This window comes from Canis lupus, chromosome 2, assembly GCF_011100685.1.
Source record: "Canis lupus familiaris isolate Mischka breed German Shepherd chromosome 2, alternate assembly UU_Cfam_GSD_1.0, whole genome shotgun sequence".
Taxonomy (NCBI): domain Eukaryota; kingdom Metazoa; phylum Chordata; class Mammalia; order Carnivora; family Canidae; genus Canis; species Canis lupus.
Window position 1 is genome coordinate 18,776,343 of NC_049223.1, and position 17,342 is coordinate 18,793,684.

Genomic DNA, 17,342 nt, shown 5'->3' on the forward strand with positions numbered 1-17,342 from the left:
AGAGAGAGGCAGAGACACAGGCAGAGGGAGAAGCAGGCTCCATGCAGGGAGCCCGACGTGGGACTCGATCCCGGGTCTCCAGGGTCAGGCTCTGGGTCGAAGGCAGCGCTAAACCACTGAGCCACCCAGGCTGCCCCAGAGTTTTGCTTTTAATAAAAAGAAATACTGATAATTTTTTTTTACATCTATGGAAATATATGGATCCATTGACAAGTGTAGTTTTTTTTTTAAAAAAGATTTATTTATTTATTCATGAGAGACACAGAGGGAGAAAGAGAGGCAGAGACACAGGCAGAGGACGAAGCAGGCTCCTTGCAGGAGCCAGATGTGGGACTCCATCCCGGAACTCCAGCATCAGGCCCTGAGTCAAAGGCAGATGCTCAACTGCTGAGCCACCCGGGCATCCCCAATGAGTGTAATTTATAATTTCAAATAACCTTACATTATTCAAATTCTTATCTTTGTTTGGATCGTAAGCCTAATGATGAAGTAAATTTGTTTTTCTAGAACTGTGTTTGTTTTTATATCTATATAAATAGGTGAGATCAATCCATAGTTTCATTGTATCATCTGTTGGAATTTAGTAAGATGGTTCTGAGAAAAATTAGTTGGAAGTTTCTTCAATGTTTGAGGGTGCCTTAGAACAAATAATCTATGGCAAATATTTGTTCCTTAAAAGTTTGAAATAATTGAGGAGCCTGCGTGACTGAGTTGGTTCGGTGTCAGACTCTTGATTTCCCCTCAGGTCATGATCTCAGGGTCATGAAATTGAGCCCCATTTCTGTCTCCATGCTTAACATGGAGTCTGCTGGAGTCTCAAGCAGACTCTCTCCCTCTTCTTTTCCCTCTGCCCCTCTTCCCAGTGTACATGCATGTTATAAATAAATAAATAAATAAATAAATAAATAAATAAAATCTTTTTTAAAAGTTTGAAATAATTGGTGAGGTAGAGGATATTCTGGGAGTTCTGGGAGGTGGGAGGTAATTATTTGATAATGTTTTCAATTTTATCCATGGTTTATTGTCTCTTCAGATTTTATCTTTCTTCTCCTTGAGGTAATTTTAGTAATTTATATTTTTTCTGGAAATAGCCATTTCAAACATTGAGCTGTATCAGCATAGAGTTGTACAAAGAGTTATCATTCATATGAAATGAATGTGTCAGTATCTGTGTATTTGTAGCATTTTTCTCATTTTTGATTTGTGTATCTGTGTTTATTCTTTTTAAAAATTTTTGTCTTTATTTTCTTTTATCTTTATTGACAAAGATGTATCTTAAATATCTCTATCCCTCAACTTATACCCCCAAAACAATTCTTGAATGTATTATTGAACTCAACTTTCTTTTGTATTTTATTTATTAGGTTTTACTTTTAGTTTTACTTTATAATCTCTCATTTTAATACGTTTTCCCAATTTTTTTAAATTGACTCTTTTAATTCTCTGTTATCTACTTTTCTGTCTCTTTCTTTCAACAATAAAAGCAGTTTAGTCTGTGACTTCCTTTGATTACAGATTTGGCTGAAACTTGCATGTCTTATTATATCATGTTCTCATATTTTGCTGTTTTCTATATAATTCAAAATTGTAAATTTATCTTTGCTTTCACATTGTAGAAGTTATTAGGAGAACGTTTGATGAAATATTCTTATGCTTTGGATTTTATCTGGCTTAAGTTTGTTATTAATATTTAGTGTAATTATACTGTGCTCAAGATTGGCCCATTGATTACTTTCAAATATAAATATGTAACTCAAATTAGATTATAACTTATTCTGAATCTGCCGTTTTTTTCATCTCCAAATAATCCACCATTGCCAAGATTATTTTGTTGATTAGAGTAAAAGATCTATTTTATTTTTCTATTTAGGTCCGAGATGATAAAATCTTACTTGGAAAAGTATGTGACAATGAAACCCTCCCTCACATTAAATCCATTAGGAACCATATATGGATCAGGCTTAAAATAGATGCTTCTCTTGTAAGAGCTAGTTTCAGAGCTGTTTATCAAGTTGGTAAGAAAATTTATGCGTTAATTTTTAAGTTTCTAATTTGTCTGATTGTAACATTTTAATTTCTTGGAATAATTTAGTCATTTTATACCTTTTAGTGCCAAGGAAAAAATTCTACTAGTCACAACACATTCCTTTATATTCCTATGCTGAACTAAACTTAGCAATAAAAGTAAAGGCAGGAATCATTTATCTCTGAACAAACACTACTATCATTTTCATATTCACAGCTTGTGGAGGAGAATTAACTGGAGAAGGAGTCATTCGCTCACCTTTTTATCCTAACGTGTATCCAGGAGAAAGAATCTGCAGGTGGACCATTCACCAGCCCCAAAGCCAAGTAGTTATTCTCAACTTCACTGCCTTTGGAATTGAAAGTTCTGCCCACTGTGATACAGATTATATTGAGGTAAGAGTAGAACATCTTTGAATACTTGTATTGGGTTGAATATTATTTAAAACAGTATGTCATGTTATCCTTAGATCAGCTACATGAAACAACACTAGTTTGTAAAGACCAATATCTCTTATAAATATAGATGCAAAAATCCTCAATAATATACTAGCTAACTGAATTCAGCAGCATATAAAGAAGAATATGCACCATGACCAAGCAGGATTTATCGCAGAAATGCAAAGTTGGTATACATTAAAAAATCAACGAATGTAAAATAAAATAAAGGAAAAAAAGAACCTCCCACATGATTAGCTCAATAGATGCAAAGAAAAGCATTTGACAAAATCTAACATCTTTTTGTGATAAAAACACTGAACAAACTAAGAATAGAAGGGAACATCCTTAATTAGAAAAATGTCATCTATTAAAAAATCCACAACTAACATCATATTTAATGATGAAATACTAAATCCTTTGCCCTTATCATCAGTAAAAAGGCAAAGATGTCTGTTCTCACCACTTCTATTCAATATTATACTGGAAATTTTAGCTAGGGCAATTAAGCAAGGAAAGGAAAGAAAATACATTCAGGATGAAAAGGAAAGAGTAAAACTATCTCTCTTCAAAATTAACATGATTTTATCTATATATAAGATGTATAGAAAATCATAAGGAATCCACACATACATACGCACAAACTATTAGAAGGAATCCACACATGCAAACATATTCAGCAAATTGTATGATATAAGATCAAACTATGAACGTCATTGCTTTTTCTGTACACCAACAGTGGACAATTTGAAAATGAAACCAAGGAGACAATGTCGTTTACAATAGCATAAAAACGAAATACACCGAGAAATACATCTTTAAAAAGATGTGTAAAATGTGTACTCCTGAAGCATTGTTAAAGGAAATTAAAGACCTAAATACGTGGAAAGACATCCCATGTGTTCATGGATTAGAAGACTTAATGTTGTTCGGTTGGCAATACTCCCCAAGTGTATCTAAAGATTCCATTTAATCCCTATTAAAGTCCCAGCTGGCATGTTCTGCAGAAATTCACAAGCTGATTGTAAAATTCATATAGAAATGCAGAATAACCAAAGCAGTTTTGGAAAAGAAGAGCCAAGTTGGAAGACACACACTTAACCAATTTCAAAACTTAGAACAAAGCTACAGTAATAAAGACAGTATGTTGAGTGAGGATAAAAATATGGAACAATGGAACAGAATTGAAAATTTAGAAATAAACCCATAGCTTTACGGCCAACTGGTTCTTGAAAGGGCTCCAAGACATTTCAGTAGGAAAAAAATAGTATTTTCAGCACTATTTGATGAAAATGCAAAATTATGTAAGTAGGCCCTTTCCTTACACCACACATAGAAATTAACTAAAAATGGACAATAGACCTAAATATGGGAGCTAAAACAGTGAAACTTTTGAAAGAAAGCAACCTGTGTATTTGTGACCTAGGTTAGGCAAAGCCCTCTAAGATAGGACACAGAGAACAAACAATAAAATAAAAAATAAAAAATTGGACTTCATCATAATTAAAAACAATCTAATTTTTAAAGTGGGCAAAGAATCTAAATATATATTTATTCAAAGAAGATACACAAATAGCCAATAAGCACATGAGAAGATACTCAATATCACTAATCTTCAGTGAAATACAAATCAGACCATAATGAGATACTGCTTCACAAACAAGAATGGCTATAATCAAGAAGTCACAAAATAGGGAGTATTGGCAAGGATATAGAGAAATTGGAAAATTTTTACACTTGTACACTGCTAGTGAGCATATAAAATGATATAGCCACTTTGGAAAAAAGTTCCAAGTTCTACAAGAAGCTAAATATTTGATCCAGAAATTACCATTTATCTATCATTCGATCCAGCAATTCCACTCCTATGTGTATATCCAAAGGAAATGAAAATATATATCCACACAAAAAATTTGCATTTAAGTGACTACAATCATTATTCTTGGTAGACAAAACATAGAAAAAATATAAATATCTACCAATTGATGAATGGATTATTAAAATGTAGCATATCCATACAGTGGTATATTATATAGCATTAAAAAAGAATGAAGAGATGACATGTTACATGGATGAATTTTGAAAACTGGCTAAATTAAATCACACAAGACCATGTAGTGTGTGATTTTATTTATTTGAAATACCCAGCATTGACAATCTGAGCTTGGAGTTTGAAGGAAATGAGGAATGACTGCTAAGGGGTATGGAATTTCTTTAGAGGTGACTAAAATTTATTTTTATGACATTGATAAAAAAATTTCAGAAATAATTATTCTTAAAAGCAGTTTTCCAAAATAATATTTAACAAAATAAACTTGAATATATCCCCCCCCTTTTTTTTCTTAGATTGGTAGCAGTTCCATTTTGGGTTCTCCTGAAAATAAAAAATATTGTGGCACAGACATACCTTTGTTTATAACATCTGTGTACAATTTTCTTTATGTCATATTCGTGAAAAGTTCTTCTACTGAAAATCATGGTTTCATGGCTAAATTCAGTGCTGCAGATTTGGGTAAGATATTGACATTTTCCTGCTTTGCCTCTTAACAGAAAAAGTAAATAGCAGAAGTAAATAATTATAGAAAATTCATCTACACTCTGTAGATGTGTAGCTATCTACATTCTAAAAATTTTAAAGTACACTCAAAGCAAAGAAAAAATATATTTCCTAGTCAGTACATATTCAGAGTTAACTGATTTTTATTAATAAGAGAAAAAGATTATCTTACGTGGCATATGAGGAACATTTATCTTTTTCAGGTTTTAAGAGGTTATGATCAGATTACTTTATTTTGAATTCTAGGTAGCTTATTGGTTAGTTGTTCTAATAATTATTATTTTTGTTTTAACAGCATGTGGAGAAATTCTTACAGAGTCAACAGGAATCATTCAAAGTCCTGGCCATCCAAATATCTACCCTCATGGGATCAACTGTACCTGGCATATATTAGTCCAACCTGGCCACCTAATTCATTTGATATTCAGGAAATTTCATCTGGAGTTTCATTACAATTGCACAAATGACTATTTGGAAGTTTATGACACTGGTTCTAATACATATCTTGGGAGGTAAAAACATTTTGTTTTTATTTTTATAAAAAAATAAAAACTTCCTACTTTCTTGCTTTCCTACTGCAGTGAAGGATGTTAAAAACTACCATGTTGTGTTATAAAAACCAGATGAGATCTTCACATTCCTCAATGACCATTTCTACATCACTACCGACAACTCTATAGTCTTGGTCTTCAGTAATTAAGTTTTGACCTATGTGTATACCCATGAAGGCATTACCAAAATCAAGATATTATACATATCCATTACTCCTAAAACCTTCTTTCTTCCTATAATTCCTCCCTTCTCATCCCCATCCCCAGGAAGCCACCAATCTTTTCTATTGCTATAAATTAGTTTGTATATTCTGGAATTATATAAAAAATGGAATTATACTATATGTACTCTTTTTTGGTCTGGCTTTTCTTAGCATAATCTTTTGTTGTTGTTGAACTTCTTGGATCTTAGGATTTATAGTTTCATCAAATTGAAAATTTTTTGGCCATTAATTCTTGAAATGCTTTTTCTGTCTCTTTTTCCCTTTGGGGACTCTGATTACAGGTATCTTAGGTCATTTGAGATTGTCCCACAGCTCATTGATGAACTCGGCTCATTTGATTTTGAGTTTTTGTTCTGCATTTCATTTTGGAAAGTTTCTATCACTGTGTATTCTAGTGCACTAATCTTTTCTTCTGCAAAGACTATTCTGCTATAAGTCCTACAAAGTATATTTTAATCTTAGACATTAGTTTTCATTTCTAGAAGTTCAATTTGGGCCATCTTTTATATCTTCCATGTCTCTGCGCATTAATTTTTTTCCCTTCGCTTCTTAAATCTGTTTTTTTTTTTTTTCCTAAATCTCTTGGGTTTTTGTTGTTGTTGTTGTTTTTTTTTTTTTTTTTTTTTTTTTTTTTTTTTTACAATCCTGGGGTCTTTCATTTTCTTTACATTTATCATGCCATGAATTCATAGGGAATGGGTTCCAGCAGTTCAGGCTCCTTTCCATTGGTTCTCACAAAGTGTGCTTCTCTGGGTGGGGCAGGCTGGTGCTTCAGTTGGACCCAAGTACCTACTTTTTGGCTTTTTTTTCTGATCATTTTCCTTCACACGCTTCAGGAAGCTATCTCGGCTCTTTGAGTGTTTAATCTGCTCAATGTGGACATTAATTCTCTTGGCAAGAATCTTGCCCTTAACTTGTTTGTTTACAACAATGCCAACAGCATGCTGAGTAACATTGTAGACTCTTCCAGTTTTGCCATGGTAACATTTGTGGGGCATTCCTTTTTAAACAGTGTCCATTCCCTTGATGTCCACAATATCATCTTTCTCATAGATCCGCATGTATGTGGCCAAAGGAACAACTCCATGTTTTCTAAAAGGCCTAGAGAACATTAGCGGGTACCTCTCCTTTTTCCCTTTGTGCTGGTCATTTTGGCGTATTACTGAAAGATGGTAGTTCCTGCCGAAAGGACTATTTTAATGTTTTTTTTTTTTTATCTGCTAATTCAATCATCTGTGTTATTTCTTGGTGTGTTCTGATTAATTAATTTTTCTTCTCATTATGGGTTCTACTTTCCTTCTTTTCATGCCTGGTAATATTTGATAGGACGCCAGACATTTTCAATTCTGTGTTTTTGTACACTGGACATTATTGCATTCCTCTATGTATTTTTGAGCTTTGTGGGTTTTTTATTTAATTTCTAGTGAGTGAACATACAGCAAAATAGTAGTTTCAGATGTACAATGTAGTGATTCAAAACTTCCATACAACACCTGTGTCATCGCAAGTGTACTCCTTAATTTCCATCACCTGTTTAATTCATTCCCCTTCCCCCTCTCCCTTTCTGGTAATCATCAGTTTATTTGCCATAATTCAGTGTCTGTTTCTTGGTTTGTCTCTCTCCCTTTCTCTTTCTCTCTCTTTTTCCCTTTGCTCATTTGTTTCTTAAATTCCACATATATTGAGCTTTGCTTTGGAAAGCGTTGTTCTGGGCAGCCCGGGGTGGCACCGCGGTTTAGCGCTGCCTGCAGCCCGGGGTGTGAGCCTGGAGACTCGGGATCGAGTCCCACATTGGACTCCCTGCATGGAGCTTGCTTCTCCCTCTGCCTCTTTCTCTCTCTCTCTGAATAAAAAAAAAAAAGTGTTGTTACTTGGAAACAGCTTGATCATTACCAGTTTTGCTTTCTTTTTTTTTTTTTTTTTTTTTTTTTTTTTTTTTTTTTTTTTTTTTTTTTTTTTTCTTTTTTTTTTTTTATTGGTGTTCAATTTACTAACATACAGAATAACACCCAGTGCCCGTCACCCATTCACTCCCACCCCCCGCCCTCCTCCCCTTCTACCACCCCTAGTTCGTTTCCCAGAGTTAGCAGTCTTTACGTTCTGTCTCCCTTTCTGATATTTCCCACACATTTCTTCTCCCTTCCCTTATTTTCCCTTTCACTATTATTTATATTCCCCAAATGAATGAGAACATATAATGTTTGTCCTTCTCCGACTGACTTACTTCACTCAGCATAATACCCTCCAGTTCCATCCACGTTGAAGCAAATGGTGGGTATTTGTCATTTCTAATAGCTGAGTAATATTCCATTGTATACATAAACCACATCTTCTTTATCCATTCATCTTTCGTTGGACACCGAGGCTCCTTCCACAGTTTGGCTATAGTGGCCATTGCTGCTAGAAACATCGGGGTGCAGGTGTCCCGGCGTTTCATTGCATTTGTATCTTTGGGGTAAATCCCCAACAGTGCAATTGCTGGGTCGTAGGGCAGGTCTATTTTTAACAGTTTGAGGAACCTCCACACAGTTTTCCAGAGTGGCTGCACCAGTTCACATTCCCACCAACAGTGTAAGAGGGTTCCCTTTTCTCCGCATCCTCTCCAACATTTGTTGTTTCCTGCCTTGTTAATTTTCCCCATTCTCACTGGTGTGAGGTGGTATCTCATTGTAGTTTTGATTTGTATTTCCCTGATGGCAAGTGATGCAGAGCATTTTCTCATATGCATGTTGGCCATGTCTATGTCTTCCTCTGTGAGATTTCTGTTCATGTCTTTTGCCCATTTCATGATTGGATTGTTTGTTTCTTTGGTGTTGAGTTTAGTAAGTTCTTTATAGATCTTGGAAACTAGCCCTTTAGTCTCCACCCCAAGATTGCTAGAACTCATACAGCAATTCGGTAGCGTGGCAGGATACAAAATCAATGCCCAGAAGTCAGTGGCATTTCTATACACTAACAATGAGACTGAAGAAAGAGAAATTAAGGAGTCAATCCCATTTACAATTGCACCCAAAAGCATAAGATACCTAGGAATAAACCTCACCAAAGATGTAAAGGATCTATACCCTCAAAACTATAGAACACTTCTGAAAGAAATTGAGGAAGACACAAAGAGATGGAAAAATATTCCATGCTCATGGATTGGCAGAATTAATATTGTGAAAATGTCAATGTTACCCAGGGCAATATACACGTTTAATGCAATCCCTATCAAAATACCATGGACTTTCTTCAGAGAGTTAGAACAAATTATTTTAAGATTTGTGTGGAATCAGAAAAGACCCCGAATAGCCAGGGGAATTTTAAAAAAGAAAACCATATCTGGGGGCATCACAATGCCAGATTTCAGGTTGTACTACAAAGCTGTGGTCATCAAGACAGTGTGGTACTGGCACAAAAACAGACACATAGATCAGTGGAACAGAATAGAGAATCCAGAAGTGGACCCTGAACTTTATGGGCAACTAATATTCGATAAAGGAGGAAAGACTATCCATTGGAAGAAAGACAGTCTCTTCAATAAATGGTGCTGGGAAAATTGGGCATCCACATGCAGAAGAATGAAACTAGACCACTCTCTTTCACCATACACAAAGATAAACTCAAAATGGATGAAAGATCTAAATGTGAGACAAGATTCCATCAAAATCCTAGAGAAGAACACAGGCAACACCCTTTTTGAACTCGGCCATAGTAACTTCTTGCAAGATACATCCACAAAGGCAAAAGAAACAAAAGCAAAAATGAACTATTGGGACTTCATCAAGATAAGAAGCTTTTGCACAGCAAAGGATACAGTCAACAAAACTCAAAGACAACCTACAGAATGGGAGAAGATATTTGCAGTTTTGCTTTCAAACTCATTTATTGTCTCGGAAGAATCATTGTCCTTCATTGCTTGGTATCTAGTATCTTGAGACCCACTGCTTTATACATCTTTGTCCAGATTTTCAGTTGTTTCAGGTGAAAAGTTATATCCCACCACTGTTTTACATCTTTGTTGGAAATGGGTGTCTCTAAATTTCCTTTTTATTTCTTCTTACATTTCTTTAAAAAAAAAAGATTATTTATTTGAGAGAGAGACAGAGATAGTGACAGAGATAGCATGAGAGAGTAGCAGCAGGGAGGAGAGGGAAAAGCAGGATCTTTGCTGAGCAAGGAGTCTGATGCAGAGCTTGATCCCAGGCCCTGGGATCATGACCTGAGCCAAAGGCAAGTAGTTAACCAACTGAGCCCTTCCTTCTTACATTTCATTTTCTTTTTTCTCATTTTAAACATTTTCCCTTTATTCATTATTTTCTTAAATGTATTTCTTCTCCTAGTTTTATCCTCACTCTTTATGTTTTCTTATTCTTAATCTTTCATTTTTAAAACTTTCTTTTTCTGAGTAAAATTTAGCAAAAATTTAACATGGCTTGGTAACCAAACTTTTACTTCTGCATAGGCCATCTGTTTAAAGATAATAGAGTCCACCTCTATAGGGCTCACTATTCTAGGTACTGTTCTAAACCCCTTATAAGGGGAGGAGGGCAGGGGGTGGGGGTGAATGGGTGACTTGCACTGAGGGGGGCACTTGACAGGATGAGCACTGCATGTTATTCTGTATGTTGGCAAATTGAACACCAATAAAAAATAAATTTATTATTAAAAAAATAAAATAAAATCTGAACTTTAAAAAAATACTAAAAACGAATGAAAAGTACAATGAGTGAATTGTATGGTATGTGAATTTTGCATCAATAAAATTAAAATTTTTACATAATAAATGAAAAAAATAAACCCCTTATATACAGTATGCTAACTCATAAAATTCTCAGAATAACCCTATGAAGTAAAGTCCTATCATGATCCCCATTTTAGAGATGAGAAAACTGAGGCATTGAACTGAGTGATCCGCTCAAAGCCATAATGCCTCCAAGTGATAGAATTGACTCTAGAGGTTGTGATCCATGAGTTTATGGTATATGTTTTCCTTTTATTATGTAAGTTTATTTTATTTTTATTAATAAGTTCATTAATATGCTATATGGTGACTTAATAGAGTTAGCAATTTCTTATTTCATTAAGCTTCTTATGCATGACAAGCCACACAGCTGGGTACACACATATAACTATTTCAGGGAAGTATTCATAAATAGGATGATCTTCAGCAATTTTGTAAATGCTTCGTGCCTGGGATCCCTGGGTGGCGCAGCGGTTTGGCGCCTGCCTTTGGCCCAGGGCACGATCCTGGAGACCCAGGATCGAATCCCACGTCGGGCTCCCGGTGCATGGAGCCTGCTTCTCCCTCTGCCTGTGTCTCTGCCTCTCTCTCTCTCTCTCTGACTATCATAAATAAATAAAAATTAAAAAAAAAAATCCTGAAAGCCTGCAAAGAAAAAAATCTTTAAAAAAAAATGTTTCGTGCCTGAAATATATTTATTTTTAAAGGTTAATAGGGTATATTATTATTTTATTTTACATGTCTTAATTTTTAGTATATCATTTCAAGTATACTAAGTTTTTAAATCTGTGTTCTTTCTTGGTTTCAAACAGATATTGTGGGAAATCAATCCCACCCTCTCTTACCAGTAGTACCAACTCATTAAAGCTTATATTTGTGGCTGACTCTGACCTCGCTTATGAAGGCTTTTTAATAAACTATGAAGCAACTGATGCATCATCAGGTAACAGAACAACATTGTATACTTGGTTTTGCTCACTATGAGAATACTCCATCCCCAAACTCATGGCACATGGCACACAATGAAAGCTAATTCAGAAAAGAGTGTAGTGACTTCAGTGCCTCCATATTAAAAATAATGATTAGATCAGAGTATTGTATCAATGTTAAATATTCTAATTAAAATAATTACATCGTGCTCTGTAAGAGAATGCTTTTGTTCTTAGGAATGACACATTGATGTTTTTAGGAGTAAAAACATGTCATGTCTCCAAAATATTCTCAATTGGTTCAGATAACTGAATGAGTAAGTTAGAGAAAGAGACAGACATAAAGCAATGAGGGAAAAATACAAATAAGTAGTAAATCTAGGAAAAGAGAATTTGGGAGCTAGTTCTTACAACTTTTCAAGTTTAAATATCTTTCAAAATGAAAATTACATATGAGACTAAATACTAATTTTAAAAAATTAGAGGAAGATTCCCTAGATGCTTATATTTTAAAGCTCCTACTCCCATAAATAAGTAAATAAATAAATATTTAAAAACTTCCACTTAGAATCCCTCCCTAGTTTCTCATTTATTTCTTTTCAGAGTGGCTGGCCACTATTCTTTATTTCATACAAAACTGCTGTTCTCTGGTAGTTCAAGTTCTATGTGTGGGTAGTATAGCTTTAGATTTCTCCAGAATCCTGAGTGTGAGTGAAGCAGATACTATTCTTTCCTGAGGGCCCCTTTCTAGGAGATGTTTTATTATCCAGCTAAAGCACATGGGAAATTGAATCCCCAGCAATCATCATACTTTATGTTAAACGATTGATGTAGTCACTGGACTTTGTCCAGGTATTCAACATCCAATGACCAAAATTGGCTTTTTAAGAAATTACAGTGTACACACAATTTTCCATACTTCTGTAATTTTATCTGCCTCATAGATTTGGCCCAAACCACGCTGAATACTAAGATTAGGATTTGGAGCCAGTCCCTTGAACTCTTTGGGCCACAGTTTTCTCATCTATAAAATTAAGGAGTTGGATTTGATAACCTCTGAGATGTCTTCTGGCTCAAATCAACCATGAACACAAGTTTAATTTGCTGCATGAATAAATTAGCTGTGTCTTAGATAGCATACAAGGCTGGTGGGGCCTGCTGGAAATATGGAAATCTTCATAACAATGTGCAAAGTAAGACATAGCACTGTGATGACTAACACAGCCCCACTAATACCACACTAGCTTACAAGGCAGTAGCAAGTACAGTAAGAACCACAGGAACCAAAATCATCTGGCAGGGAGGATATTCAAGTTAAATTTTAATTTAAAAAAAGGTTTTCAGAAAGACAAAATACAGATAAAGAAAGTTGAGAGAAAGGAAGGAAGCAATCTGGAGAGAAAAAGAAGCTGATAAAGAAATACAACATGGGGCACCTGGGTAGCGTAGTCAGTTCTGCTTTTGGCTCAGGTCATTATCTCGGAGTCTTGGGATCTAGCCTGGCATAGTCATTGGGCTCCCTGCTCTCCCCTCTCCCTGCTCGTGCTCTCTTTCTCTCTCTCACATAAATGAAATAAATAAATAAAAAGAAAGACAACACAAGAAAGATATTTGACAAAAAGAGGAGGGAACCCTGAGATGGCAAACTCAAAAGACTCTTCGATCTGCCTGCCTGGATGATAATCATTACTTTGGCCTCCGTCTGGTCCAGACAAGGGAGTATTTGCTTTCCAACCTTGGCTAAGCCCGGTTGGCCACTGTGCTCCTGCCCTTCACTGGGTGAACTCATCAGTCCAACTATTAGTCAGATATTCTAAACAGCAATTGGATGATGGACCCAGGAAGCCATATGGCACACTCAACTTACCATTTTGAAGCCTGTCTCAGTTTTCTATTGGGCAGAATGTGAGTGGCTGGCTGTCGTGAATTGTTGAGGGTGACCGTGAGGACTGCTGATGGGGGCTGGGAGACTGGTGTAGGGATTGTGCTAGTGACTGCCAGCCAGTGGGCTAACCCTCCAGGCAGCATGAGTCCTAGGGAGCTGCCCACCTGGAAATAGGAGGTGTTCGGTTGCATTCTTTTCAGTTGCCACTTTATTTTTTTGTATTTTCTGCAGAAAACAGAAACAGGAAAAAAAAAAAAAAAAAACCAAAGGAAACTTAATCATTGGCCCTCATCCTATTTTATTGCTCTAGCAGAAGTTATTTTCAGAGCAATAATGGCAATATTTGGTTGGTGATTTCTAGTTCACAGCAGGTGTGAGGTTCTCTGCTGAAGTCTTTCCTGTCTTTATCTGATAAAGGTTAAATTTCCTGACTTGAATCCAGTTACTTTCCCATCTGTATTTCATGCCATGGGGCTATGATGTCAGCTCCCAAATATGTGTTTGGGAGGAAAGAGATTGGTTTCTGGTCATTACTTTGACTGTCTCCCTCATCACTGTTTCTGTCTGTGTCCAGATGTGCCTGGGATAGAGACGAAAAACTAACAAGTAAAATGGTTTTGGGTAGAAATCCTGAAGAATGTTTTTGTAACATTATGAGAGTAGCTTTTAAATGTTTACTTATTTAAAGTACCAAATATTTGAAATTTGGAAGAATATAGTTGATTAGCTAGCTAACTTTACTAATTTAAATTGTAATTTTATACTGTTAGCATCTCCTGCATATGCATTAAAATAATCTTACCAAGAGAAGACTTTAAAGATATAAGAAAGAACAGAGAAGTGCTCTTGATGCCTTTCTACTTTAATATTAGACAAAAATCCATATAACACTTAGTCCAATGTTTTTCACTGAAACATTCATGCCTCATTAGTGGGTCATGAAGTTAACTTACTAGGTTGCTATCTGCTTTTGTTCAAAGTATGGAACAGAATAGAAAGGAATGGAATAGAAAGTATCAGTTTATCATACAAAGTTTGATGTTGCCTCATGAAACCTGTTTGCAATATCTGTGTGTGTGCATGACTGATGTAAATGTATTTTTATGGTGTGTCAGAAAGTTCAAAACACAAATCCAGTATAATCATTTATTTTTTTTAATGAGGGGAAAGCAAAGAGGATGATTGAAGTTTCCTCTCAAGAATGCACAGCTAGTTGGTTTAGAAGCTAAACCAAAATAATCCAGTCCCAACATCTAATCCATTTGTTTCATCGTGTCCAGATGAGCCCTTGGAATTGCTTTAGATGAATTACACTTGGTGTGGCTGGTAACATTCAACTTTTAGTATGGAAGGACTCTAGTTAGTTTTTTCATATTTTCTGCAATTAAAGGTGGGGGAGAGTGCTCTACAGTTGCCTGGGAAATGGTCAGTAAGTGTCAGACCCACATCAAATACGGTTAAAAGTGGGCATTTGTGGGCTTTTCCAACCTCCCCATTCCCAGTTCAGAGTTCCCACTCTTACCCCATAGTCTATTTTTCAACAGTTGCCTGGAATGAGCCCAGAAGAGGCATCTAAGAGTGAGAAGTTAAGTGGTTACTGAACAGGGAAAAGAGGGTTTCTTTAGAAGAAGTGAATAGGGAGTACTGTTTATATCTTCAAACTTCAGTCCAGGAGATCAGTGTTCTCAGTTCAGATCCAAATATGTCTAGGGTGAGTTTTCACCAATTCAAGTGGTTCTAAAAAAAACTTTGCAGTTCTTTAGATATTCTGGAAGTTAAGTCCCAGCACATAAGTTGCTATAGAACTACAAATGAGATGTAATGGGGAATTAGACTATACCTGGTCATGCTGGTACTTTCCATGCTACAGAAAGGCTGATGGTGAAGTCACAAGTTTGGGTTCTAGGCCAACCTTGACAGTACCTTGGAAAGTTCCAAGCTCCCTCGTTCTTTCCATCCACCTTGAATTCTGTATTTTCCGCTATGAAATATTCAGATATTTTCCCTCTGGGAAAGGTGTTTAGTTAGTCTATTGATCTTTTAAAGATTTACTTTCTCATTGATCAGTATGTTCTCATATCTTTGTATATATGGGTATCCCAGCACTTTACATCTCAGTAGATTTGTCTTATTTAATTTATTACATTTCTTCATCCTTAGAATGAATGTGCTAGATGAAAAATTTGTGATATTCCTGGTCTTCTGCTCACCTTCATTTCTAGATTGACATGTCCTGCATGGAGAAAGCAGGGATTGTTAAAGAACACAGGATTTGGAAGAGGGACGACATGGGTTTGAGTTTTATCTCCGTCATGTCTGAACTAAGTGATGTTCAGAACTTAACCTGCAGGAGTCTCAGATTGCTTGTCCATACCTCTCTAAAAAGTGGACATTGTGATACATAGCTGTTTTACATAGGAAAGATTAAATGAGACATTCTATGTGAAAATTACCTAGTAGCTGTAAAGCACCATAAATGGTCCAGCTTTAAACTGGAATTACTGGAGCCCAAGTACAATTTCACAATAGCTGAGTTGGTAAGTTAGCTTATATTCATATCATTTCAATTAGTACCCTGTTAGGGAAATGAAAAAGCCATGGCCATGACTGCCTAGCAGCAAATTGTGGCAAAATGTTCGATTTTGGTTAAGGAAGTTCCTTTTTTCCTAAAAGAGAAACTGAACCTGAAATTTTATCTTCCCTGAAGTCCTCACTCTGAATAATGTTAACCAAACATGTCAGTCGAAGCAGGTGGTAGTTCCTGGGTTGACTATTTATTTAGTATATTTTTAGAAAGTCTGAGGTCATATGGATTCATGCAGACACAGAAGTCTCATAAATGATTTCAGGAAGCATCACCTATAGATTGATCCCTAATATAATTGGATAATCATGTAAAATATCTCAGATGGCAAAGCAGGGAGGTAGTGGAGGAGTTACCCACAATCTAGGGGCTCCCAAGGTGATACATTCCTCTGCTACAGGATCAGTTCATCCTCTTTCTGTCTCTTGGATTGTAGAGGAGTATTATCTACGTTTAGAATTTTCCTTTTTGATAATGAACTGAATGCTATGTTATTAAAACTTACTTGAAAATGCTTAGTAGAGGCAGAGATCCATTTTTAGACAAATAATAGTTCTGTGATTTTGTAATGGTTCACAGAGGACATTTGTATATGTTCTCTTTTCTTTCTTTACTTCTTTTTGGTTCTTGTTGGAGTTGGTCAGAAAGAAAGATTATGTGAGGCCTGCTCATAGTTGTTTTTGATCCTCAGAGATGTGCTTTTCCATTGCTAGTTCAGTTGAATATACTGGATGGAAGAAATATATTTTTCCCCTTCATCTCTTTGTAAATGTTAGACCATAATAAAAAAGGAAACTGCCATTGGATATAAAGAAATGGCATTTTTAGTGGTGCGTGGGTGGTTCAGTCAGTCAAGCATCTAACTCTTGATTTTGGCTCAGGTCATGATTTCAGGGCTGTGAGATTGAGCTCCATGTCAGGTTTCATGCTGAATGTGGAGTCTGCTTTAGATTCTCTCTCCCTCTCTTTCTTCCCTTTCCCACCCCAACTCCCTCTCCCTTGAACATGAGAGCACATACATGTGCATGCTCTCTCTCTAATAAATAAATAAATAAAAGGTATTTTTATGTTTACATTTTGTATAGATATAATAAACATCAGGCAAAACATGAATTTCCTTTTGTAGAACTAGATCCAGTTTTAATTGTTTTTGCTTTATTGTGAAGCAGAAGAGAACACCAAACCCAAGCGTTAGTACATCTCAATATTAATATTATTCTAGAAAGAGCCATTTATGCCATGAAGGGGAAAGAACATAAATGATGTACAAACTTAGGTAATAGATAAGAGGAGTTACTAACGTCTCCAGAAATAGATGCAGTAAGTTCAGAAATCCATTGTTTTTCTCTCCACAAAACCAGACATGTGAATCTCATAAAACTACAACCAAACTTTAATATTAAATATTCTATTTAGTATTTATAAT

The 17,342-nt window shown here is 35.6% G+C and overlaps 1 protein-coding gene and 1 long non-coding RNA gene across 3 annotated transcripts in view; one reads left to right on the top strand and one right to left on the bottom strand.

Moving 5' to 3' along the window:
- CUBN (cubilin) overlaps window positions 1-17,342 on the top strand; it is a 265,801-nt gene that overhangs the window by 42,208 nt on the left and 206,251 nt on the right. Inside the window, 5 exon segments of the mRNA NM_001003148.2 lie at window positions 1,871-2,015; window positions 2,243-2,421; window positions 4,810-4,975; window positions 5,316-5,532; window positions 11,331-11,461. Of these exon segments, the coding sequence (NP_001003148.2) occupies window positions 1,871-2,015; window positions 2,243-2,421; window positions 4,810-4,975; window positions 5,316-5,532; window positions 11,331-11,461 (838 nt within the window).
- The window catches only part of LOC106560160, a 49,867-nt gene that overhangs the window by 3,028 nt on the left and 29,497 nt on the right, over window positions 1-17,342 (bottom strand). The window contains exons 4-5 of one of the 2 annotated variants that reach the window (XR_005355273.1): window positions 4,871-5,005; window positions 2,285-2,399 (exon numbers count right to left, since the gene is read on the bottom strand). The exons of the other annotated variant lie outside the window; for it this stretch is intronic. This is a non-coding gene — a long non-coding RNA (uncharacterized LOC106560160). The remainder of the gene's footprint in view (window positions 1-2,284; window positions 2,400-4,870; window positions 5,006-17,342) is intronic. 2 annotated transcript variants of the gene reach the window in all.